The sequence below is a fragment of the Pangasianodon hypophthalmus genome, chromosome 5, assembly GCF_027358585.1.
Source record: "Pangasianodon hypophthalmus isolate fPanHyp1 chromosome 5, fPanHyp1.pri, whole genome shotgun sequence".
Taxonomy (NCBI): Eukaryota; Metazoa; Chordata; class Actinopteri; order Siluriformes; family Pangasiidae; genus Pangasianodon; species Pangasianodon hypophthalmus.
This window is the reverse complement of record NC_069714.1, coordinates 24,529,777-24,555,475: the sequence shown is the minus strand read 5'-3', so window position 1 is coordinate 24,555,475 and position 25,699 is coordinate 24,529,777. Positions and strand designations below refer to the sequence as shown.

Below are 25,699 nucleotides of genomic sequence, written 5' to 3'. Positions count from 1 at the left end.
ATTTGATTTAATTGTACACATTTTAATAATGAGCCTAAAATTTTAATAGATGGATTTAATTCTGAAAGGGTCTGTGAAAATAATTTTTCAGTTAAAGGGGCCCAGGCTGCAGAAAGTTTGAGAACCTCTGCTTTACATAATACAGTTCGATGTACTATGCAAATATATGCCATTGTCTGACTATCAGGAATCAAAAGTATCTTTGCATAGATTTTCAAAAGATACAGATTCACGTCTATTTATATCAGCTTTTCAATAGTTTTGAACTAAACAATGATGTGTAATTTTTTTGTAGTATTTGTGGGGATATAACGTGTGTCATGTTATATGTGAAGAGCCAGTCAACAAATCAGAATAGAGATAATTTACTACATCAGTCTTATTCCAAGGTGTAAACAGAGGTTAGAAAACGGACATGTAACAATGAATTACTACTGGTTTTGGTGAATATAAAAAAAGGGGGCTGAAAGTGATGGATCATTTCATCTGAAGTGAGAACCGTAAGTAAAATCACCTGTATATTATCCATTTCATACATCTCAAACATTTTCTCAAAACAACAAACTTTATTTATAAACTATAAACTTTTTTTGGAGTCTGACAGGACACCAAATCACATATAGGCACAGGCAAAACTGATAAAATCCAAAAAGTCAACGTCAGTCTTATACAGCTCCAGTGAAGAACAAGGAAAAGCTGATTAAATCATGTAAAAGGGTGGTGTGTAAGCATTCGATACCTGTACTACTAGAGTTATCAACACATTAGCCTTTTGTTTAAGCATACCTTGGACAGGCTCATGAAAATAAATGAAACATAAACAAACTGCGGAATTCTGTTTGGCGGTGGACCGAGGTGCAAGAGGTCGAGCAGGAAAAAGAAGGAAATTAGCTTTTGATGAAAATGGCAGCTATCCAAACCACTTTGCCGTCCGTGGCTCCATTAGCACAATGCTTAAGCTGGGGTCAGAAAACAAAAGGTCACCTGTGCATTTTATTGCATCCATGAGGCCCACAGCTGTGTTTAGTCCATGGAGTCTGTGTATGAGGAGAGTGACTCAATCATTCCTTCTGTTCTAATACTGATAGTACAAATATCAGTGGGGTGGTGAAAGGCAGCCTGACCCACTATAGGAGATGTAATATCTGTTAATGACAATGACAATTTATTTATACAGCACAATTAATTACAACTTCCATTGACCAATGTGCTTTCCAGCAAGTCATACAGAAAGCACGATCTCCCCTACACTTAAGCCTCGACTTAGGGGTAAACAACAGATCCTGGTTGGAAGACCGAAGGGATCTAGTGGGTTGATACTCCGTCAATAACTCACAGAGATAAGTAGGGGCCAAACCATTTAGAGATTTGTAGACGAGGAGCAAAATTTTAAAATCCACTCTAAAAACGAACAGGCAGCCAGTGTAGTGAACGTAAAATAGGAGTAATATGCTCCCTCTTTTCAACCCCACTCAAGAGTCGAGCCGCAGCATTTTGAACAAGCTGCAAACGGGATAAAGCTGCCTGGCTAATCCCAAAATAAAGTGAGTTGCAGTAGTCCAGCCTAGATGAAATAAAAACATGAATTACTTTTTCAAAATCTTTAAAAGAGAGAAAAGGCTTTGCTTTAGAAAGCAAACGCAGCTGAAAAAAGCAAGCTTTGACAACTTATAAAATTTATTTGACGGTCAAACTTTAAGCCATCATCAAAAATAAAACCCAGGTTTTTTACCCATGGTTTCAAGCACAAAGGCATCCCACCCAAATCCAATTTCGTGGAATTTGAAAACTCAGATGGACTAAATACAATAATTTCAGTTTTCTTTTCATTGAAAACTAAAAAATTTAATGAAAGCCAAGCCTTCACATCCGCCAAACATGCCATAAGAGACTCAAGACCCACAGAATTGCGTTTGACAGTCAAATAAACCTGGGTGTCATCCGCATAACAGTGAAATGACAAACCATGTTTTCTAAAAATCGAGCCAAGAGGGAGCATATAGAGAGAAAAGAGCAAAGGAGCCAAAATAGAACCCTGGGGAACCCCACAGGGCAAAAAAGCATTACTCGAGTAATGTTCACCCATCTTGACTGAAAAACTCCTATTTGCAAAATATAATTTAAACCAATCTAAAGCTACACCTCTTAAACCAACACAATGTTCTAAACGATCAGTGAGAACCGGATGATCGACTGTATCAAAAGCGAACCCGAATCACATGATATTAAAATATCATTAAGAACCTTCAAAAGCGTAGTCTCATAAAATGACATTTATGAAAACCTGACTGAAATGTTTCAAACATTGAGTTATCAGCTAAAAAACTTTGTAACTGTGAAAACACAATTTTTTCCAGAATCTTGGAGATAAAAGGCAGATTAGAAATAGGCCTGAAGTTTGTTAATCAATACCTAACTGAAGAGTTAACAAACACTAACATTAATGCAGCTAAATGGGTAACAGAAGCTCATTTAGTGTACATAACACATTACATTTCAATCTCTAGAAACATGCAATGCAATAAATACAAAAATCAAATACTGGTTAGAACTTATGTATCACTTCCTCTTCTTAACTTGGCTACAGGTATTTCTTTTCCTTTCTCATCACCATCCACTGATTCGTTCATCGTAGATGCAAGTATGTATGCATGACTACATGCACACAAGCATCTATCCATGTATAACATGCATGCATCTTTCTATCCAATGAGCCACCGTATGTGTTTTCTATCCACACATCCATCTAATATCATTGTATGTAGTTTATTCGTCCATCCATCCGTCATTGTATATAGGTTATCGATCAATCAGCATCATATGTAGGTTATCCATCTATCAATCCATCATTGTATGTAGATTATCCATCCATCCACCCACCCATCAATCATTGTATACAAGTCATCCATCGATCATTATATGTAAGTTATCCATCCATCCATCCATCCATCCATCCATCAATCATTAATTTAGATTTTATTCATCCATCCATCTATCACTGTATGTAGATTATCCATCCATACATCCATCACTGTAGGTAGATAATCCATTCATCCATCCTAGTACACTATATGGCCAAAAATTTGTGGACACCTCACCATCACACTCATATGTGCTTGTTGAACATCCCATTCCAGATTTGATCCCCCTTTGCTGTTATAATAACCTCCACTTTTCTGGGAAGTCTTTCCACTTGATTTTGGAGTGTGGCTGTGGGAATTTGTCCATTCAACCTCAAGAGCATTAGTGAGGTCAGACACTCTTGTCGAGCAAGGAGGTCTGGGGCATAGTCTGTTCCAGTTTCAGTTCATCCCAAAGGTGTTCAGTCGGGTTGAGGTCAGGGTTCTGTGAAGGACACTCGAGTTCTTCCACTCCAACCTTGGCAAACCATGTCTTCATGGAGCTCGCTTTGTGCACATGGGCATTGTCATATGGGAACAGGTTTGGGCCTCTTAGTTCCAGTGAAGGGAAATTGTAATGCTACAGCATATAGAGACATCCTATACAATTGCAACAGTTTGGGGAAGAACCACATACGGATGTGAAGGTCAGGGGTCCACATACTTCTGGCCATACAGGGTACGGATTATCTATCCACCCATCTATACACTCATCCATATATATGCATACATGCATGTATATGATCATCCTGTGATCTACAGAGACTTGCACATCTATTCAACTATGCATCCAACTACCTATTCATCCACCTATGTATGTATGTTTTTTTTTAATCCATCTATGCATCCATCCATGTATCTGCCCATCCATCCATCCATCCAGCCCTTAAGAAAGAAGTGAAGAGAAAGATGACACCTGAAACTCCACCTTCCTCCAAGCTACCTACATATAAATTTAAATCTCTCCCTTCTATTACTCGTGACAGGTTCCACAACCACAATCTCCTGTCTCCTTCCTACAATTCAACATTTCCAACCTAATATTCAGGGGGCCTGGCTATCTGACACAAAAGAGAAACACTCTCCTCCATTATTTCCCTTCTACAATCCCTTTCCTGACGACTCCCGAATGACGGTATGGCCTGCACTCCCAAATATAAGCAACAGTGCACCATGGCAAGCTTTTGGAACTAAAACTGTTGCAAGTAAAGAAGTGTAAACAAGAACAGGAATTCTATATAAGGATGGTGCTGGTGGTAGAGTATGTTTGTTAGAGGAAGCTGTGGGAGAAAAAACAATACTGCAACCATATGGAGGTCCTTAATTGGGAAGGAAAATTATTTCAGCCAAGAAGCTCACTAAAACCTCAGCTAAGCTCTACTGCATGACCATATGCCACATGAGATACTCTCACTGAGTAAGCATGTGTGATCTATGCATCCGAACCCACATGATGAAACTCTTCTGCACATGGTGCTGGTACTCCGCTAGACTTGCTCAACTTGCTTGTCTGTGATGCACTCGATTTCCTAGTCAAAGCACGCAGCTGCTCTGACACCTCTCGTCTCACTTGCTAAAGAGAGAATTATGAGGGCAGAGGAAGAGCAGGATGATGGACATGCCATGACACCCACATCTTACCAAAAAAAAAAAAAGTTCAAACAGAATGAAAGGAAACCAAAAGAGATGACGGCAATGCAGAAAAGAACAATCTGACCTACACTGGGCAGGCCTGTGAGATGTTGCAATTCAAATATCATTTTGTTGTGCAAGTACGTGAACTCTGGCTATTGCCTTCAAGGCAAAAAGAACAGAACAGAACAGGAGGAAAGCTGGGAGGCTCCAGCAGATATGCTAGGAATGACCATGTTTAAAGTGGAACTCCACTCAAAATGAAATATTTTAGCTCATTTCACAGGTATTAAAATTATATAGCATATTGCAGTATTTAGTATGTTGACAGCACGAAGGAAAGTCTATGCCGCCGCGAATACCCTCCAAACATAACCACAGCTCATATAAACACTGAATGAATGCCAGAAGTGGGCTGAACTATGTTTTCCATCACACTTTTACTAGACAAGCTAGGGGGTCAAAGCAGAGCTCAGACTTACATTATGGATTGCTGGTTAAACTCTGCAAAATATCAGCATCACAAAAAAGGAAGTGAGGGTTATTCAAGGACTTTCTTTGCACTTTTGTGATCTCCCTGTTTTCCACTCCTCTTACAGACTGGAGTGGGAGATGCCAAAGACACGGATCATTTCTCCAAAAATAAAGGCTACGTTTCATTAAAGCTGAATAACAGCGAGACGCAATTTACGGTTTGAAGAAGCAGCGGCGGCATGAAACAAACAGCACAAATGCAAAGTTTTCAACATACGGTGATTTTCAGTATAATTTGACATGACGGTGAGGAGGGGGTTGAGAGATCAGCATATTTTGACTCGTGCGGTTTTAAGCCACTTGGCATTGTAAGGGGAAACCACAGGAATTCATGCATATCCTTTCAGAGGCTGAGTGACATCATTGGTCATGCTTTATAGAATTTCCTCGGGGAGTTACTGAGAAGGGATTGAGCAAATCAGTCAGCACAGTCCTACCTAAATCTGGCAGCCATGGAGAAAATTAGACAGTTACCACATTTCACAATGCTCATTATATAGTAGGAATCGATCACAAAAATAGGGACGTAATGTTCAGCATATAAACTAAAACCGCAGAATTTTTCAAAGCAGTATAGCAAGTCAACTGCCCCAGCTGAAAATCTGATACTTACTGGTGTATGACATCATGCATGAAAACCGCTCACTCATCGTGCCATGCCAAAACAGACGTTCTTGATCTGAAGTGGAACTGTCCTTACTGCTGAAGTGAGACTAGCAAGTCAGAGCTGTCCCATACGGCCTTCTGCTCAGTAAGCAGACAACTGCCTCAGATGCTGGCACGCCAAGCCAGCTGAAATATTTACCAAGTTGCCATGTATTCCACCTCAGACTCTGTTGGTTTTGAGGCCGAGGCCTGTAGTGGCAGTTTGAAATTACTCACACTCTATAATAAAGCACTTTTTTTAAACATCCGCTGCTGTTCTCACTAGCAGTCGAGTTTGTACCAGTGTACTGTGCTTCACCCGTACTGCAGGATGTCTCAGTGGTGGACAAAACTCTTTTGTGACTGTAATCTCCAAATGCACTGGCAGGATTTTGTGTTTCTCAGCTACATCCTGCAAGCTGATGAAAGAAACCTGGCTAGGGCCAGAAATAAAGTCTCTTCTCACTGCAGAATCTACAGTACAATCATGAGATTATACACAGTTTTTAGTTTAAATAAACAGCAATTGCACAGAAACACAAGTAGATTTGAAACTCGTGTCCTACAGGGCAAGAGTTAAATTTCCGGAGGCTTAAAATTACATTACTTTTTAGTAGTGACAATGTGCCTTGAATTCAAACCTTAAATTAGTTTCTGTCTGTTAATTTAATTAAAGCTGCTGTAAGCAATGTTGGTGATCTTGCTAACTTGTGCCAGACTTACAGCACAGTCTGCCTGTGTTTGTCAACGGACTACCTCTTTGTGGGAGAATCTATGTCATTTTTTGGAGTTGTGTTTTTAAAGAAATGTAAACAACATTAAACATATCTTTGTAGAAAAAAAAACACTATTTAAAACTCTTTCCTGCCATTCTGTATTTTTGTTAAATGTTATATCTAAGCCTTCAATGTTGTAAGTATAAACGGATCTGTTTAAGTCTGTTTTACTTGAACGTAAAGTGCACCAAAAGTTCACATGGATAGCTAGCTCACATAGTTACAAGTCACTAGCAAGCAACCTAGCTAGCTGATTGAAATCTTATTTCAACATATAATTATACTTTGTTAGAATTTAAAACAACAGAATATGATGTTTGGAAAGGAACTAAGGTCTTCACACTCATTTTTATCTTCAGACATGATGAACACCAGTGAATGAATAAGCAGACTGAGATGGACAGACTCATTTGCATGGAGTTGACCTGTGTAGAAGCTTTACCGCCGCATGCTGAACCACATCCCGTTGCACAGCGACCATCATACACTGTGTGGATCTGGCAGTGCTCCTCTTTTAAATAAACTGGGTGTGCTGCTGTAAACTTGCGAATGGACGCATGCTGTTAGCCACTACGTCATCGTTTCAGTCCCACGCCTTCCGTCCAAACTTCTCTCTAAAACTCTTCTCAAAAACATGTATGTGCACAAGCAGATGATGATCAAGCTCCAGAAAGTAGCGGTGTGGGTGCAGACCACATATGCTCAACTGTAAGCCAAGGTGCAATGTTAGTCCTAAACCCCGTGTTGTGAAGGAGTAAGTTTAAATTCAAGGTAGTAAATAGCAGCATGTGAAGTTGGAATTTCCCAACTCTCTGACTAGGAAAAACAAAACAAAACAAAAACATGTTTCAACTTTGAAACCTAAGAAGGTCCACTCCTCCCCTAGATCATCACATGACATCATATCAAGAAAGGCTGTTGCTAAAAAAGATGAACACTGAGACATCCATGTTTTTTCCCCAACTTTGTAGCTCAAACACATGGACATAATTCTCAGCTCTGACTTCCCACTTCAGAGTTACGTCGAACGCTGCAGTATTTCACCATCACCAAACAATTAGAACCACAATTCAACATAAACAGGAAATACTACACCCATGATCAAAACGTGTCAAGGCTTGTGGAAGAGGCACTTTTCTTCCAGTGTATTATATTTACTTCAGGTTAGGAATATTTTAACCGTCAATGGATAAGCATAATCAAAAAGGACTGATTATTATCCATCCATCCATCATCATCGTATGTAGGCTATTCATTCATCAATCATAATATGTAGGTTATCCACCTATCCAATCAATTCATCCATAAATGGAGATGTAGATTTTATCCAACCATCCATCACTATAAGTAGGTTATCCATTCATCCATCCATCCTAGTACACCAAAAGTTTGTGGACACCTGACCATCACTCTCATATGTGCTTGTTGAACATCTAATTCCAGATTTAGTCCCTTCACTGTAATAATCTCCACTCTTCCTCGAAGTCTCTCCACTAGATTTTGGAGCGTGGCTGTGGGGATTTGTGCTCATTCAGCCACAAGAGCATTAGTGAGATCAGGCACTGATGTTGGGTGAGGAGGTCTGGGGTGCAGTCAGTTCCAAAGGTGTTCAGTGGGGTTGAGGTCAGGGCTCTGTGCAGGACACTTGAGTTCTTCCACTCCAACCTTGACAAACCATGTCTTCATGGAGCTCGCTTTGTGTGCAGGAGCATTGCATGATTGCATGATTCCAACTTTGTGGCAACAGTATGGAGAAGGCCCACATATGCATGATTCAGGTGTCCACATACTTTTGGTCATATATTTCCTAGTTCTTACTGAACCAATGGAAAAAGAAGTGATTCACACGAGCTCACACTGGCATGAAACAGTGTGATGTGGCTGTGGTAAGCATTTAGCCCTGCAGTGGAAAGAAGCTATAATTGACAGGCTTGGAGAAAAGCAGAAAAGATTCCTGAACGGATAATCGACAGTAGCTGGACCATGGTGACATTTTTATTTGCTGATTACAGAGCATTTTTTCCCTCAGAACATTTATTTTTGAGACAGCTTAGCTAAAATGCTCTTAAAAATCAATTACAGCAGAAACAATGTTAAGCTCAACTCAAACAAGTGAAATATTCTCAAGTCAAACAGGTGAAACTGTTCAATACTTATTTTTCTTGAAAATACATGAATTTATTGCAGAAAGTTTCCCAGAAATGTCACTAAGTGAATATATTGCATATCCCAGGAAGAATTTTTGCACTCTACTACTTGTGGTTACCCTCAAGGAAAAAACCTTGAGCATGCTCCTAAAGTGTGAGAAATATCAGGTGACACAGGCCAAAAGCAAGAAAGGGAGCAAATCACAAATGCTATATTTTGTTAATTACCTGTTAACAAGGTCAGGAGTGCTGCAAATCTGAAGTCTGGACTCTAAATAAACCTAACAAGTTATTAGCTGTAACTAAGCTCATTATACAATTGAAATAAAATTATATTAATTACTTGTGCATTTGCTTTGTGTTGAACAGCAGCAGAGATACTTATTGAATTCTTGTATAGTGGCAATATATTGCACTGTATATAGTATATTGTGTCCTTTTCTTAATTTAAAACCCCTGTTCATGTTTTGTGAGTGATGACATGATCTGTTTGGCAGCACAGACAAGGGAAGCTAAGATGCATCAGAGAAGGATGTTTTGTTGCACAAGTCAGACAATATAATCAGGAAACACATATTACAAGATACAACACAATTTATTTTTAAAGCTGCAGACTCCAGGTTTTCAAACAGACATAAATAAATCAATTGTCCGACTTGATAAATTCCAACTACCGTGATTGCAATCAACGATTCCCGAGAATACTATCAATCGTCAACTTATATTGTATTATCAACGGTCAGAAGAGAAAGAAGCACTTTGCTCACCAAATTATCTAAAATATATTTACTAAAAAATGGACTAATAATGGTTAAATCAGACCTCAGGGACACATTCCTGCTACACCACCAATCTTCACTACCTGTCTGATCAAATCCGATCCAAACCAGTCATACTCAAAGACGAGACAGCACTATATAGTGAATATATAGGTTTTTTTTTTTTTTAGCTGTTTTTCATTGTAATGTTGTAAATAGTGGCATGAAACTAGAGGATAAAAAGTGGAGGATGTGAAGAACTGCTGAACTATTCAACTCTTGTCAGTTCCTGTTAGATCTAAGCTGGCCTCAGCGCACGGCTGAACAATCACAGTGATCCGAGACAACAAAAGAGACGAGCACGAGCACGCACCGCACTTCTTTTACGCTCAAATCCCATCTTCAATAACAGGATTTGCGCTTTTATACGCACACACACATAGACACACTGTTCTGTCTTCATTTGGGGAGGAGAAAAAAAAATCCAACTAACAATAGCATGACAAAGACGAGACACAATGCAGTAAATTGGTGTATAAAATGCAAAAGAGCCATGGATTTGAGAAGTACAGCTACGATTTATAATTTATATAGAAATTTCAAGCTTCTGTCAAAAAAGCTCCTATTTGCTCCATTGGTAAGGCTTGAATGTTCTGCTCCCAAAAAACGTTTATTGTCAAAGAAAATGGGTAGCAATATTGTGAAATTAAAATCCTATAAAGATGTTTCTGTCTTTTTTTGGCTCCCCTTCATTGCTAGTCAAAAGCCTGAGATGTAAGGAGAGGGCATGATGCGTACCACGAGGAGAACTTCTCACAACACACACACAGACGTACACACAGACGTACTTACACACAGACGTACACATACAGACGTACTTACACACAGACACTCTACACACTCCCCTGAAATGATGGAGAAAAAGCAAGTGTGCTTGAGAAAGAAATGATCTGTGATTGACCTTGCTGCAGAAATGTATTAGAACCAAATCATTTCAAATCTAAACATAAATGTACAGCAAAAAACAGTGTTCTTTAACAGTAGCTTAAAAATGACAGCATGTTGTTGGATTTATGTCGAGGCATAAATGCCATGGGCCATGATGTACAGCACTGACACCTTTATTATGATAGTAAACAGAGCGGTCCAAAAATACAGCCCTAAACATAAACATAAACAGAAGTGAGATCACGTTTCAGAGTGTGTTACACAAAAGTGTGCTATGTTCGATGGCTTCATTGAGGTTGTCTAGGATTGGACATTTGCCAAGATAAGCAGATCCTGTTGCATACTGATGCATGGCGTACGGCCAGTTACTGAAAGCTTAATGGTGGAATAACATGAACAGCATTAACAAGGGCCGCTAGGTCACGTTTAAAAGTCATGGTTTTCAGTTTAACCGAAACACTTTGAGGGCATGTTTTTACTGTAATCAAAGACGAAACAACCAAAACAAAGCTGAGTTTCAGGGAATTAAAAAATTAAATTGTCTACTTAGGCCTACGTGTAACTCAGGGGTTCCCAAACTAGGCATGCCATGATTTACAAATAGAGTCGTGAGAGAAGCACACTATATCTGCATTTGTTTCATTCAATTATTTTACAAATAATTATTAGAAATTATTGAAGACGGATTTTGCATGCTGGTATTTGGAAATGTTACTCGGAGTTACATTATGAGTACTACTAATACTAACTGGTTTTCTGCTTAGCTGCTATTTGAATTTTAAAAACCTCATGTAGGCACCCAAACCCATCAAAAGCTCTGTTTAGTGTTCCAGTCTTCTTGCTTTACTAGATTAGTAAATACTTTTGAATGTAAGGTCAGAGTTTTCGATTTGAGAAGAAGCCCATGACAACAATCAAGACAACAGCGGAACGTTTTAAGAGAGACAGAGCTCGTCAGTGTGTTTAAAACTGCTGTTCACAAAATCACTAAACATTTTACAGTTCAACTTGGACACCTGATGGACATGAATGGTTTGGTTCTGACAAGCCATCTAGTGAATGCTGTTTTTAAATCTTCTGGATGTACGTAAGATAAGATAAGATGTGAGCAATGCCAATCGTGTTACCGCTGTTAACACTAGACTAGTAAGTCAGTGCACAGAAAATTCCTTTGGTTTTTAGTCACTTACATTACACATACCTATGTTACTGACATAAAATGTTCAAATGTTACAGTAGCCCTATATTATAAATCTTGAATTTTAAAAAAAATGTAGAGAGGTCAAGGCTTTGGGGTTACAGAAAAGTCACCAGGTCAATCTGTGGTCATTTGCCCAAAATGTCTGGGAACGCCTGCCTAACTGCCTCAGTCCAATCCATACCGCACTGTTTCAGGGAAAACATCAAGACAGCAACATTAGCTTGATGCCACCAGTAAGGAGGAGTCATGGAGGAGATTCTTAGGTTTCCTTAACTTCTATCTAACTTGTTTCACACAAGAAAAAGTTCCTTGATATGAAGTCACTTGATGGACTGTATCAGAGACGTTTCTGATGCAAAAAAAATTTTTTTATGCAAAAATAGTCAAAAATGTCACAACATTAGATTTCTCCTGGTTAATGTTTGAATATTATATTTTCCATATCATTTTCATTATACTGTATGTGTAAGGTTTTCTGCAAAATGCATCCCCAGAAAACAAAAACAAACAAACAAACAAACAAAAAAAACACTATTCCTATAATATTACATTTAGGGATGGGCAATATGACAATATAATATCGATACCGTGATAAATTACGCCACAATACATTTTTCCGAGATATCTTGGAAATCCTTTTGTTAATTTTTTTATTTAATAATTACAAACTGACTACAAGCAGATGTTGTGATGTTAAAACTGTGTACATAATTCTAGAAAATGTAAAATGTAAATATGATTTTTTTTACATATTTATTTTTTCTTCCTTTTTAATGTTAAATATAATATCGATACCGTGATAAATTACGCCACAATACATTTTTCCGAGATATCTTGGAAATCCTTTTGATGTTAAATATTTATTTATTTTTAAATAAAACTGTTTAATTTTCTTTTAATTATTTTCACACTACAGCACTGCCGTACTGCTAGTAGCTTGTGAGAAATGTTGTGATACACATCACATATCGTAAAAATGCGTTTGAGAATCACGATGTTGATATTGTTGCCATATCGCCCAATACTAATTACACTACATCCATAACACAGATACACTGATTTGTAATCTGTAAATAAATATATCCATATTTGTTTTCAGGCTTTTTGAAAGGTCACATGACCAGATGCTAAGTGCAAGGCACTGTACAGGTCAAAATAAGTTCCATCCATAAAATCCATCCAAAACCACATTCAACAAGGGAACAAAACAACTTCTGAGCTCATACTGAAATAAATCAATGGAACGGAAAGATTAGATAACTGAAACCGCACACGCAACACTCCTGCACTCTTGGAAAGAAGAGGAAACAGGAAAAAAATACTGATATCAAACCTCAGAGTATGGAGTAATGAAGACGACTGTTGATTTACGCAAAATATACACAGTTTGTGTCCATGTCGCGTCAGTCGAAATCATCCACATTCACGACATAAAATAGTCGATTAGATATAAAAATCTGATACTGTTCCAGCTTTTTAATCTAACAAGAGTCAGTGCATCCTCTATAATGAAGGCTTTTTTATTATAGTCGATGAGATATATTAAGTGTTACACATCATCAGCTCCAGCGGAACAGCATTACACATTTTTGCTGCTCTAACACACACACGCACACACACACACGCACACACACACACATGCATATACATCAACGACTTATCAATCATCACACTCTGTCCTGTGCCAAAATAAAAAAAAAAACAAATAATAAAATTGGAAAATACTTATCTTACGGTATTGCATTAACATTCCCACACACACATCTTTAAGTTACAAAGCGCTGAAGCAAAGCATTTTTTCATTGTGTAAAAGAAAAATAATCTCTGTGTGCACAAACTACTGGTTATTGTTTCAGACCTCTGGAAAAAAGAAAGAAAAAAGAAAGAAAGAAAAAAAAACCCTGCTTTTTTTTCAGCGGCCCAATCTGTGCAAACACACACTGCCTGCTTTTCCGCAGATTAATTGTTGTGCACACCTGAAAATAGCATGGTGACACAAATGACGCTGAAAATGACATTTAGGTTTATTCAGACACTTTTTTTTTTCCTTCAGCCAAAGTCACTTACAGCCACACAGGGCACAATGCAAGCAAGCAGCAGGGCAGTTGAGGGTGACTTTGTTCAGGAGACCAGCAGCAGAATTTCCAACTTAATAACTTTCAAATCACAATCTCAGAATCTAAAAAAGAATTTTTTTTAAACCTAATTTCCATCAATTGCATGTGTAAGACAGGGGCAAATTTGACCAGGTACAATAACAAGTACCATTTCACTTCCATTACAAGTGAGTTTGGAGTAAATATGGCTTTCTTTTTTCCTCTTAAAATAAAACTGCTTTAATCATTTGCTCAGATTTAAAAGTGTTGGTTACATTTATGTTCATCCCTGATTTTCAACTCTGTGTTAAAGGTGACATACGCTGCGTTCAGCTGAAACTCGTAACTTGGAATTTCAGACCTCTGACTACGAAGAACCAAAGACGCCCCTAGACTCAGAATTCTTACATGGAAAGTTGGGATGGTCTCTTCAACCCCGAATTCAGCAAGTGACATCAAAACAAAATGGCTGCGCACAGGATCAGCAGTAAACAAAGTAGCACTTCTTACCTTGAAATATATCATACTGTAAATAAAAGTATTTGCTTTAAATCTATCAACACAGTCACAGTTGCTTGTTAAATCTAACACTGACTGTACAGATTGCTGTTGTGAAGACGTAAATATACATCACTCATCACATTTAGCTGGCTAGCTTGTTGCTAACAAAAGAATCAAATCGAATTGAATCGTGAAGCCAGTATCGCGCATCGAATCGAATTGTGACCAGAGTGTATCGTTACACCCCTAGTATAGATTGATTAAGAACTAATGCACTTTTGAACAAATTATATTTTATATTATGATTGACCAGTTTATGTCTCTGAAGACGCTATATTTCTAACATCTTGTGTTTTGCTACGCTGTGAGTGAACACACAAGGTTGGAGGTGATAGCACTCCCAGACACAAACGGCATTAAGGCTTCCTTTCTCTTTACCTCTTCGCCCATATATACACTAGTCGTGTTCAGTATACAGATTCTTCAATCATGCAAATAAACATCCAGAGTCTGAAGATCAACACCAGTCTCCTTTTTCCTGACTCACTGTTTTTCTGAATTTTTTACTGAATTTCTACCAGGGAAACATCCTGAAGCTGCACATATCGCTCCAGATGTGGCAGATAGAGATTAGGTGGAAAAATGATACTCATTTAACCACTGCCCCGAGAAAAGAGACAGAAAGAAGATAACTACTACCTGCACGACATATTATTAAAAGCCATTTAAACCAGTTTATAGTACACACCACCCTAATGCGGTGGAGTTTCCCCTGCTTTACCTCACCTCAGAGGCTCATTAACAAGAGGGTGTGTTAGAGAGAAAATGTGCAGTGTAGACTAAAGGAGCTGATTTGGGGAAACACTGCTATAACCTACACGGCCACAGAAATAATCCTCCGTAGTCCGCAGCCCAACCCCTTTACAGCTCTCACGAACAAGTCAGACGTTCGTAAAATGGCTTTTGTTCTTTTCTCTCCCTCAGCATTTTGCTGCACAGCAGTTCAGCTATTATGTCTATCAGCATTTGAGTGGGAATGTAGAGACCCGCTGTTCTCCAATCCTGCTTCTTTAAACAGCAGCTCCAACAATTCTTATCGCGCTCCCTTTCGGTAAACTCTGTGACACCATGACATGATCTTCAGCAGGTCAACCACTGAGTGCTTACATAATGGTGCTGTTAAATTCTCAAATCTGTATGATGGATGCTCCACATAATCTACGATTAATAACAAACAAATTAAAACATGTTATTTAACAAACAAAAACATATAATTGTTTATTTGCTGATGTTGACTGATAAGAGACGTTTATTTAACATTCACGGAAGAAGTCTCCAGTGTCAGCGAGGTTTCCTGCACAGGAAGGTCTAAAAGACAGAGGAATTTTTGCTTTGTAGTTTCTCACTAACATTACAAGCTGAGTATTTTGTCTTCTTAACTTTACAAGAGAGATAAAAAAGAGAGGCTGGTGAGGGAACAACTGTTTATAGCTACTATAACGCAAGTGACGAACTAACTTGTTAAACGGATGTTCCACAACATTAACATGTAACTATAAATGCATAAAAAGTACGATGTGGAACTCTTTAATAATCATGCAGCCTGTTACCAACCCGAAGTTGACTATTTTCTGATAACAGAATGTTCCAAAGTGTTTTATTCCTCTTATACCACAACAATTCGCCAACAAGTACAATTTTTCATTTACGTAGAAGTATATATAATAAGCACACCATAGCAACAATCAATTGCACTGCAAATCAAAACCTACTATGAAAAACAATGAAAACGAAACAAAAACTAGATTGTTAAAAAAAACACAGCTCTCTGCAACTCCACAGCAAGTTCACACATTTACATCACTTCTGCTGTTCTCTCACTAGCTATTGCCAGATAAAACAGCATGTTCAGATTGGACAGATGACCACAGCGATGTATTTTTTTTCTCCCCAATTTTAGCCTTGGCTAATTCCCATCCATCGGTTAGGTCTCCAGTACCATGTGACAGCTACCAACCCGGTAGGGCGAAAGCCATCACGTGTTAACTACCTCCGAGACACATGAAGCATCTTTTCAAACTGCTGCTCATGCTGTGTCACAGGCAGTGTAACACACTCAGACGAAAGAGCTATCTGCCCTCTTCTGCATACATGAGCTCACAGATATATAACACGTGATTGGCTAGTGTTGCTGTGATTGACAGGAAACAGGGAGTACGTCCCTCCCATCCTGGCAGTACAGCCATTTTTGCTGTCTTGGACTCCCGGCTAAGGGCAGCTGACGCTTTGTCGGGATTCAAACTCAGGATCTCTGGACGCTTTTCTGTTGTGCCACTCGGGAGCCACAATGATGCATTCTGACAGCTTGTCAATCAAATAAGCCTTGACCTTTCTTCATTCTGACATTACGACATGGGACTTACACTTGATGTCACCGTTTTTTTTTAACGGTCTACAATAACCCAGTTTCAGATCTTGTTTTTTTTTTTTTTCAATAAGTACACCGGTGGTGCTATTTTATTTTATAAGTCGATCTGATCACTATTGAGTGTCTGTCAATAACCAGATATTGGCATCACATTCATTCATTCATCTTCAGTAACCTTTTTATCCTGATCACGGTTGCGTGGTCTATCACAGGAACACAGGGCATGAATCAGAGCACATTTTCATTCCCCCCCCAGGGGCTATTAAGCACAGTCAGTCCACATACAGGCATGTTTAGGTGAGGTTGGAGGAAACCGGAGAGCTCAAAGGAAACCCACACGAACAAAGCGTGTATACGTGAAACTCCACACAGGCAGTAACCTGAGAAAAGACTTGAACCCTGGACTCGGGAGCCGAGAGGCAGCACCGCTACCCACTGCACCACCGTGCCACCAAGGCATCGCCTTGAAAAATAAATTGGTGTAAAGTGAGTTTTGTTCTTTTCTTCCTCTCTCAGCATCCTGCAACACTGCAGTTCCTGATGCATTTTTTTTTTGTGGTAATAAAGAAAGTCAATGTTTACCAACCACGTTTCTGTAAAAATCCCCCTTCACCCATTTTAACCCAAAGAGTTAATTATTACTAATGAATCCATCAGCTCAGCTCAGGTGTGCGCATTGAAATGATCATTAAAAAAAGAGCTAGATCAGGCAACACTATACCTGGTTTTACAGTAAAGAAGTGTATACAGCGGGTAAAGCTCCGCCCCCTCGGACCCCCCCCCCCTTTTTTTTTAAAGCAATCTCGCGTTCCTCGGATTCCAGCGCGCGCGGCGCACCTGGCTATTCATTCACCTCGAGCGCGTTCTAATCCGCGAGCCAACGTTCCAAACCCAAACCATTCAAACATTCAAATTTGAAAACTGTCACGCGCGCGTTCTATTTCCACAACTAACTAACGGTCACCCAAAACAAACAAACAAACAAACATACACACACTAAAAAGTCCTGCATTAACGGTACTACACGAAAACCTCGCAAAACACAAGGATTAAGTACATTATAAGCAACCATACTGACCCCCGGGCAAAGCCTATAACCTATAAACGTAGCCGAGTCAGACTTTCCTATGTCGTGTGTGTGTATGTGTGTAACGTACGCAGTTTTTTCAGGTCTTTTTTTTTTTTTTTTTTTTAAATACAGCTCAAACAGCAACTCCATACCTTTCGAAGGACAGTTTTAATCTAGTTGACGCTCTGAGTCACGGCAGCCCCCATCGGGGATAAAAGATAAAGCACGGAAATCCGTCGCTGGGGATTTATCAGACGCGTTTCAAAGTCCCGCTCCAGCGCTGTGTCTGCACACAGAGTACCAACTCCGCTCCATACCATACCGTACTACTGGGAGAAAGCCTCCTCCTCCTCTCTCTCTCCGTCTCTGCCCCGCTTCCACTCCGGAGCTGCACGCGTCCCCATGACGTCACCGCGCTCCGGACTCCCAGCTCCCGCTGTGATTGGACCGAAGAAAGACGAGCTGCAATTCGATTGGGCAGGACATATGCGCGTGTGTGTGAAATGGGCCAATCGGAGACGAACAGCGGTCTCCTTGGTTACGTCTTGTACACCGACTGGTTTCTTTGCGGATGAAGCGTGGAAAGCCAACCTGTGAAAGGTATATACTTATAACAGTTATATCGGTATTAATGCATGTTTAAAGGTGCAGTAGTTGATTTTATCATTCCTTACTTGTAACCTGGAAGCTATGTAGAACATGATAAAAAACAATGGATTAAGCCGTGACCTTAACAAAAGTCCATTAATTTGGTGAGAAAACCAGTTTTGGAAAACAGCCTTCCGGTCCGGAAGGTTTGTTTGTGTTTGGATCCGCCTCCTGTCAGTCATTTAGACACACTATGGGCCAGAGTGGATCCTGGGGGCGGAGTTTCATGAACATGGGCGGGAATGGGCTTAAAGGATGATTTATACTTGCTGTTAACTATGGCTGCGTCTGAAATCGCGTACTGTGACGGTACGTACTGCATTTGATTCAGTAGCTACTGCTCGGCCGTTGATACGGTACGGACTGAGTGTGTAGTATGAATACAATATAGACATACTACATCCGCCATGTTGGCACTGTCATGTGACCTTCAATTTAAAAAGAGCCAATGTTCTTCCTGCCGCCATTTTTGATTCTGACAGCTCTTCCGTGCTCAGTCCCGTTGCCTTATGGGATAGCACATTGCTTCCATACCGCATACTGCTTTTCGCCTACTCTGTAGTAGGGTAGTAGGGATATTCGGACACAGCCTGTGCCTACCTGTACACAAGATGGCCGCTGTGCATATATCCTGCAGTTATTTGGCATGTTGCTTGTGCATGTCCCCAGTGTGATACGTCCATGTGGTGCAGTACCAACGTAACTTGCTGTTAACTACACGTACACAAGATGGCCGCCGCACATATCCTGTGGTCATTTGGCATGTCGCTTGTGCACGTCCTCAGAAATTAACGCGACGTGCTCACATGGTGCAATACCAGCGTACACAGTAGAGGTGGTATAGCATGTGTCATGTGACACTGTTTACCCAACTGAATAAAGAAACTAACATCATGTCTCAAATTCCATACTTATCTATTATTCTAGACTGTTATTGAGTATTAACATTAACAGTTTTCCTGTTACAGTGAGTGAATCTAAAGAATGGTTTGTTTTGAGAACCACTCTTCTGGATTTTCTAGGTTAGTAAATCTTTTTAATTGTAATGTCAGAGTTTTCGATTTGCGACACAGCCCATTGACAACAATCACAGCCCCTGTACTGAAGAAAGTTTGTCACTGTGCTTAACATCACTGTGCAGGAAATCACTAAACATTAGAGTTCGACTTGGAAAACAGACGGAAGGAGATGTTTCGGCTCTGACGTGTCATCTAGTGGACGTCACTTTTAATCCTCATGAGATACGCAAGCGAGTGTGTAAACAATGTGTGTAAGCAGCTGCGTGCACATGTATGCATGATGAAAGCGAAGTATATTTACACCTTTAATGAGTAAAAAAAAAAAAACATTCAAATATCGAACCCACCTAGCCCTTAGAAACCTAATCTTGGGGGAGATGCTAATCTTACCTAATGCACCTTTAAGTGTTGTATTAATTATTCTAAACGTTTCTAGGCATGTAGCATAAATATCTAACAGTGAAATTACAGCAGCCTTTCTTCTCCATATAACAAATAATTCAATTAATTCATAAGACAGATTCTGTGTATTAAAGATTGAAAGTGATTTGTGCATTTTAAAACTATATTGTACATAAATGTACAATTTCAGATTGTTTTCTTGCTTAGCAACAATAAATGTTATAGGTCTATGGTGTAACACTGTAATTAGATGAATTATTAAATATATATTCTGTTTATTGTATTAGTGCTGTTGCGTATTAAAGGTTGAATTAGATTTGTGCAACCCAAAACTTTACTGTACACAAATGTACAATTTTACAATTTTACAACTTCAAAGTTTGCAACAATAAAATGAACAGCCTGCATATTTAATAATCCATCTATTTATATTATTGCACCCGCTATAACATTTACAGTCTGCAGTGCTTTTGTGTGCAGTTTTGGTTGCAGAGCTGCACAAATCATGCAAATGCAAATGGAAGAAAGTTACTCCAATTACTGCATCTAATATCACATAGAGAGACATGGATTCACCTAATGGCAGCAACATATTCATGCATTATGATGTATTTATTTAAAATCAGGCTAACTTTTCAACAGGTACTGTAGAAAAACACAATAGTGATTTATTCCAGCCATTATTTATTTACATCCTAATAGCAACCTAATAGCAATCCATTCTGCTATTCTCTGTGAGTGGAGTAATGCAGAATAATAATAATAATACTAACAATCCCACACACTTTTACTGAATTAGCAATTATCCCCTGCTGTACGCATGTCATCATTCACTGTGAAAGAATCTTATTAGGTCTTAAACACACACACACACACACACACACACACACACACACACACACACACACAAAGACACACACTTATGCATCTGAATGAAATCATTAACTCAGTGCAATATGGAGATTAAGAGAGATATCTCAACGGCTTATACGTTCCTATCAGCCATAATCAAACACAGCAAACGAATTTATTCGAACCCCCCTGGCTCCATGCAAGGTTCGTACACCAAGCAAAATGAATTTAAGTGTTTGGAAAACACCTAATGTCATCTGAGCGACAGGGCAATATGTATCTCAACAGTGTGCTTCCGGGGAAGATGTGATCCTTCTGTTTGTTATTGTCATGTTCACACAACAAGAATGCAATAGTAAACATTATGAGCAGCAATCTAAAAACAGAGATGCTTTATTTCAAGAAAATAGTGTTTTCTGTCTGTGTTCTGTGTCACTTTCTGTATCAGTCAAGACACACCAAATCATATGCTGTTTAAAGTTACAAAAACCTGTCACATGCTATTTTCTAGAATGCTGGATTTTAAAAATTGCTGCTAGTGTGTAATTGGTAGATAACTGCTTCTCATTTAACTTTCTCTGTGCTACTTTTAATCCCTGACAATAAGCTGATTACTGTAGCTGCAGAAATGGGAAGGGATTTGGGATGGTACTCTGACCTCCCTCCTACAACCTTTGACTGCTCGTGATAACGCTTTAATTTGCCTGTCATATGCATATAGCCATGTGTGAAATTCATGAATTCAATGTCATGTGTTTCAGCAAGAGATGAGTGGGAGAGACCTGCGTACCTTTCTGTCAAGTCACCGTGCTGAGGACGTAGGTAAGGTGAACCAATGGACTTCAGCACTCTTTCATTTTCACTCAGGAATATTAGATTCAAGTGGAGGTGCTCCTGGAGCAGAGTCTCGAGTGAATGTGACCTGCAGTCTATGCACAGAGCAATTTGAAAATGGCACGATTATTGTGCCGTTGTCAGTGGTAACACCGAATGAAGTGCAGACCTGTATGAGCGACTACTGCGACTACCTTCCTGACATGTATTTTTTTTGTACCAGACTTCACTAAAAAGCACATGGCTGTTACTGTTTATTAATCTCCTACATTCTCCTAGGTCTTTCAGTTCTGTACTCTATCCATATAAATATCATTATCTTTATAGAATTGTATAGAACTGACTATTTTGTCCTAAAGATACAAATATAGTCTCTCAGTACACTGTGAAATATTCATCTGTTGTAAGTAAAATGAGTAGTAAAAAGTATTCACTCCCCTTGTCTTTTCCACAGCTTGTAGTGTTAAAACCTGGACTTAATTGGGATTATATACCACGAATCTACATAGCCTATAAAACTGAGGATGCTGTGAAACATCTGAGTCAGTTCTGGGCCATCAGATTAGTTGAATTAAATCGATTTGCATGCCATTAAAGTGTCACATGATCTCAATATAATTACACCTCTTCCTGGAAGAACCCAGAGTTTGTTAGAGAACTAACCTAAACAAACAGCATCATGGAGAACAAAGAGCTATCAAAGCAAGTCCAGGACAAATATTAGTTCTGGAAAAATATCAATCAGGGTTTGGTTGTAAAAAAAATATCCCAAACTTGGAACATCGCATCATCAAATCCATTATTAAAAATGGAAAGAATATTGCACAACCATGACTCTGAAGGCCATTCATCAGAGAAGCAACCTGGATTCATGTAGATTCGTGATATACTGTATAATCCCAATTAAGTTCATTTCAGTTGTAGCACTGCAAAATGCGGAAAAAAGTTCAAGGGGAATGAATATTTATGCCAGGCACTGTAGTTATCTAGAGAACCAGTCTGATGAAAATGTACCACCAAGACTAAACCACCACTCAAAAATGAAGGATACAGAAGTTGCTGCTGGGGACTGACCCTTTGCTGTAAAGAGGTTGCTGTGTAGTCAATGTCATGTGTATGGTGTGTGATAGTTGTCTATGTGCTGTCTGATTCAGAGAAGCTGACGCAGAGAGTAAAGGATGAATTGGGAATCACCAAATACAAACCTGTTCAGTATGACAAGCTTCAGGCCATGGTGGAGGCCAAGAAGCTGTACTCTGAGAAGATTGAACACAAGGTAAGAAGAGAGTAGAGGATAATTTTACTGTATTCTGAATATTGATGTGCACTATTTAGTAAAAAATGGAGTTTTACTTAGCTCCTTATATGCCACTTGCTTTCAGTCTCAGTCAGGGCACTTTTAACATTTAGTGCTTTCCCACCTTTGTGTCCTAAAGTAAATGAAATACAAAAATGTGTAGTGCTTTGGATTGCCAAGACTGAGACCTGAAACCTGAGAAATAATAAAAGCATATTTATTATATGTCTTGCATTCACCTTGATCTATTGAACTGTTTGGTCCTATTCATAGCATGTTAAAGGAATACTCCAGCATTTTATCAACCTAATCTCTATCCACCACATCTCTAGCATAGTATGTGATTACCAAGAACAATAATTTCAACACATTTCCCTGTACTGAGAAAAGAACAGAAAATCTTTTATTCAAAAGAGTGATAGGTGGAATTGAATTCTGTCAGTATTCGATTTAAATATGTTTTATGCACAGTAGCTTCAACCATTACACTCTAACAATAAAGGTCTTAGGATAAGACAGATATGACAGAAAGTCTTACCAAATCTTTCCAACACTGAAGCAATACAGTAAAAAGTGATTTCAGTTATTTAGGCTTTAATGAAGGTTTAGTGCTATTCGTGAACTATTACACCCATATGCTGGTAATAACCACAAATTCTTCCTTCTGGACAAACAGTCCCATCTCAGGAAGATGAACTGTACAAATGTAAAGCCTAATTTACAAGTCTTTGAGTAACAATTTTATGAAGAAATTCTGACAAAATCTGTTTTGCATAAATGTTTATTGACACCTCAAGAAATGCCCTTAGAGTGCTTTCACACTTCGTGTTTTTGTCTCAACCGCCAGCGCATGTTTTACCTGTAGTCCTTCGGGAAGAGAGTACAAGCTGGACAGAATACCTTAAACAAGGGCTGGTGTTTTTTGTTGAGCATACAAAGTTGAAAAAACTGCTTAGTGACATCAAGTGCTTTTTTACCTCTTGACCAATCAGGTTGCAAGGCACCAGTGCCAGTGAAAAATTAGTCTAATTACTGAGTGAATATAAGATGATCTACAACAAGCTGAATAGGAAATTATTTCGTTTCCAGTTTTCCAACTTTCCAGTGTAACTAAAAATACCAATGGGCTATTTTTGGGACATTCAACGGTATGCAAATGTCACTGAAACTGTTGCTGCATACAATCAGGTCACACTGTAGCTCAAATTTTCTTGATTTTCTGCCTCCAAAGCTACAGTGAAGACAAACAACCTCCTCATCACCATAATTAAACTAATCTTTATTTAGTCTTTAATACTGATACTAATAAATCTAATCTAGATAGCAAGCTAGGCTAGTTAGATTAGTTAGCTAATACTAGCTAGGACTGGTATGAGCATTGTTATGGATGTGAAGAAAGATAGAGCACCCTTAGAATTAGAATATGAATGAGTTTTGAGTAAAAAGAATTTTTGTGTTTATTCTCAGTACAGAGAAATTATTCAGACTCAGGAAGGTTAGGATCCATGTGTAGAGTTTATTGAATCAAAATCCAAGAATTGTCATTGTTAAGCAGGCAGTGGTCAAACACAGTATTGGCATTAACTGTCAAAATTAAAAAAAAAAAAAAATTCAACGAATGGTCAAGCACATTAACCAAAATAGTCAAGGCACAGAAATAGCAATCAGGAAAAACATGGCTCCACTACTTACACAAATCGAATGAATGGCAAGACTTCGCAATGAAACCATGTGCTTATATAGTGAGCAAATCAGGATGTAGAAAAGAAACATGAAATGAGCAACTGACTAGAATTCTGGGTATACTGACCTCTGCAGGCAGGGAGGGGTACTGTCCTGGGATGTTGTGACGCACACAAACTCTACACACAGGGCAGAAGAAGATTAGGTTGAAAAAAAACTTTACTGCTCCTTCAGTGTGGTCACCAGGGATAAGATTTCTACCTCTGCTCTTTTTCCTCAGATTTAACTCACACTATCTCCCTCAGCCCAGTTTAGTGTCATGAAGGACTTCAGGAGGATTTCAGGATAAAATGTTTGTGCTGTTTTAAGTCAATTGTTTATTTGTCAGAGAAGCTCCCCTAAAAGTTTACTTTAGGTACAACATGCAAGATTTACTGTAGTATTAAGTGTAATGGGTGTGAGTTAGTATTTCTTTATTTAGCCTGTAATAAAAGGTGCTTGATGGGTGCTATCAGCTCCATTAGTGTTAGAGACAAACTGCACTTGTGGAGATGAATTGTGAAAAGCAATATGACTCATGTTAATTGAGTAATGTCCTTCAGATTGTAATTTAGTATGAGGAGTGAATAAACTATGCATCGGAGGGGCACTTTAAAAAAATGTGTGATACCAGACTGGAAATTAGACAGTTAGTTGAAACACTATGCTAATTATAGCATGACATAATGTGATTTCCACTGCACTGTACTGCATCACATTTCAGTGCTGTTCATTTTGCGCTAAACCAAGACAGCTATGTGGAACAGACTTTCAATAAAACTTTGGCACAGAATCAGAGTGGATGATGTAAATGAAGCCCAACTGTTTGCAAACGTTTACACACAGGTGCACATCATGCATTTTCAACTGTATACATGCCTACATGGCTTTAGACTTGCATATAAGCCTGACATCAAAGAAAGACATAATGCCTATTATATAATAACAGCTGCTCTTACGTAACTCCTAGAATTTTAGGTCCAAAAAAAATCCCAGATCAGACAGAAAGCTAAGCTTTCCATCACTTTGAGGAGTTAACCCTGGGGCGGTAGGGATTGGGCTCGTGGACCTGCTGTGATTTAGCTGGCGAACTGAAGCAGCACTGTTTCGGAGGCTCATTATGCGTCGCTCACAGTCATTTCAAATGCAGCTTCCTGCAGTGGCCTGATAAGACGCCTGCGCAAGTGTGCGTATGGCCACAGAGCTCACAGAGACAGGCTTTCTCTCTGCAGATAGATACTATTTGAATAAACATTTGTGTGTGTGGCTTACTGATGGGATAAGACACGG

The 25,699-nt window shown here is 38.9% G+C and overlaps 2 protein-coding genes across 3 annotated transcripts in view; one reads left to right on the top strand and one right to left on the bottom strand.

The window, feature by feature from the left end:
• Positions 1–18,024, bottom strand: part of LOC113523655 (plakophilin-4) — a 125,404-nt gene extending 107,380 nt beyond the window's left edge. The window contains exon 1 of one of the 2 annotated variants that reach the window (XM_053234282.1): positions 17,958–18,024. The gene's annotated coding sequence lies outside the window, so the exon portion shown is untranslated. Of the gene's footprint in view, positions 1–17,787 lie in introns of both variants that reach the window. The other variant, XM_026909720.3, reaches the window with a different exon arrangement.
• Positions 18,025–18,167: 143 nt separating this feature from the next.
• LOC113526151 (coiled-coil domain-containing protein 148) overlaps positions 18,168–25,699 on the top strand; it is an 82,179-nt gene continuing 74,647 nt past the window's right edge. Inside the window, exons 1-3 of the mRNA XM_026912967.3 lie at positions 18,168–18,235; positions 21,318–21,378; positions 22,545–22,666. Of these exons, the coding sequence (XP_026768768.3) occupies positions 21,324–21,378; positions 22,545–22,666 (177 nt within the window). The 5' untranslated portion in view covers positions 18,168–18,235; positions 21,318–21,323. The remainder of the gene's footprint in view (positions 18,236–21,317; positions 21,379–22,544; positions 22,667–25,699) is intronic.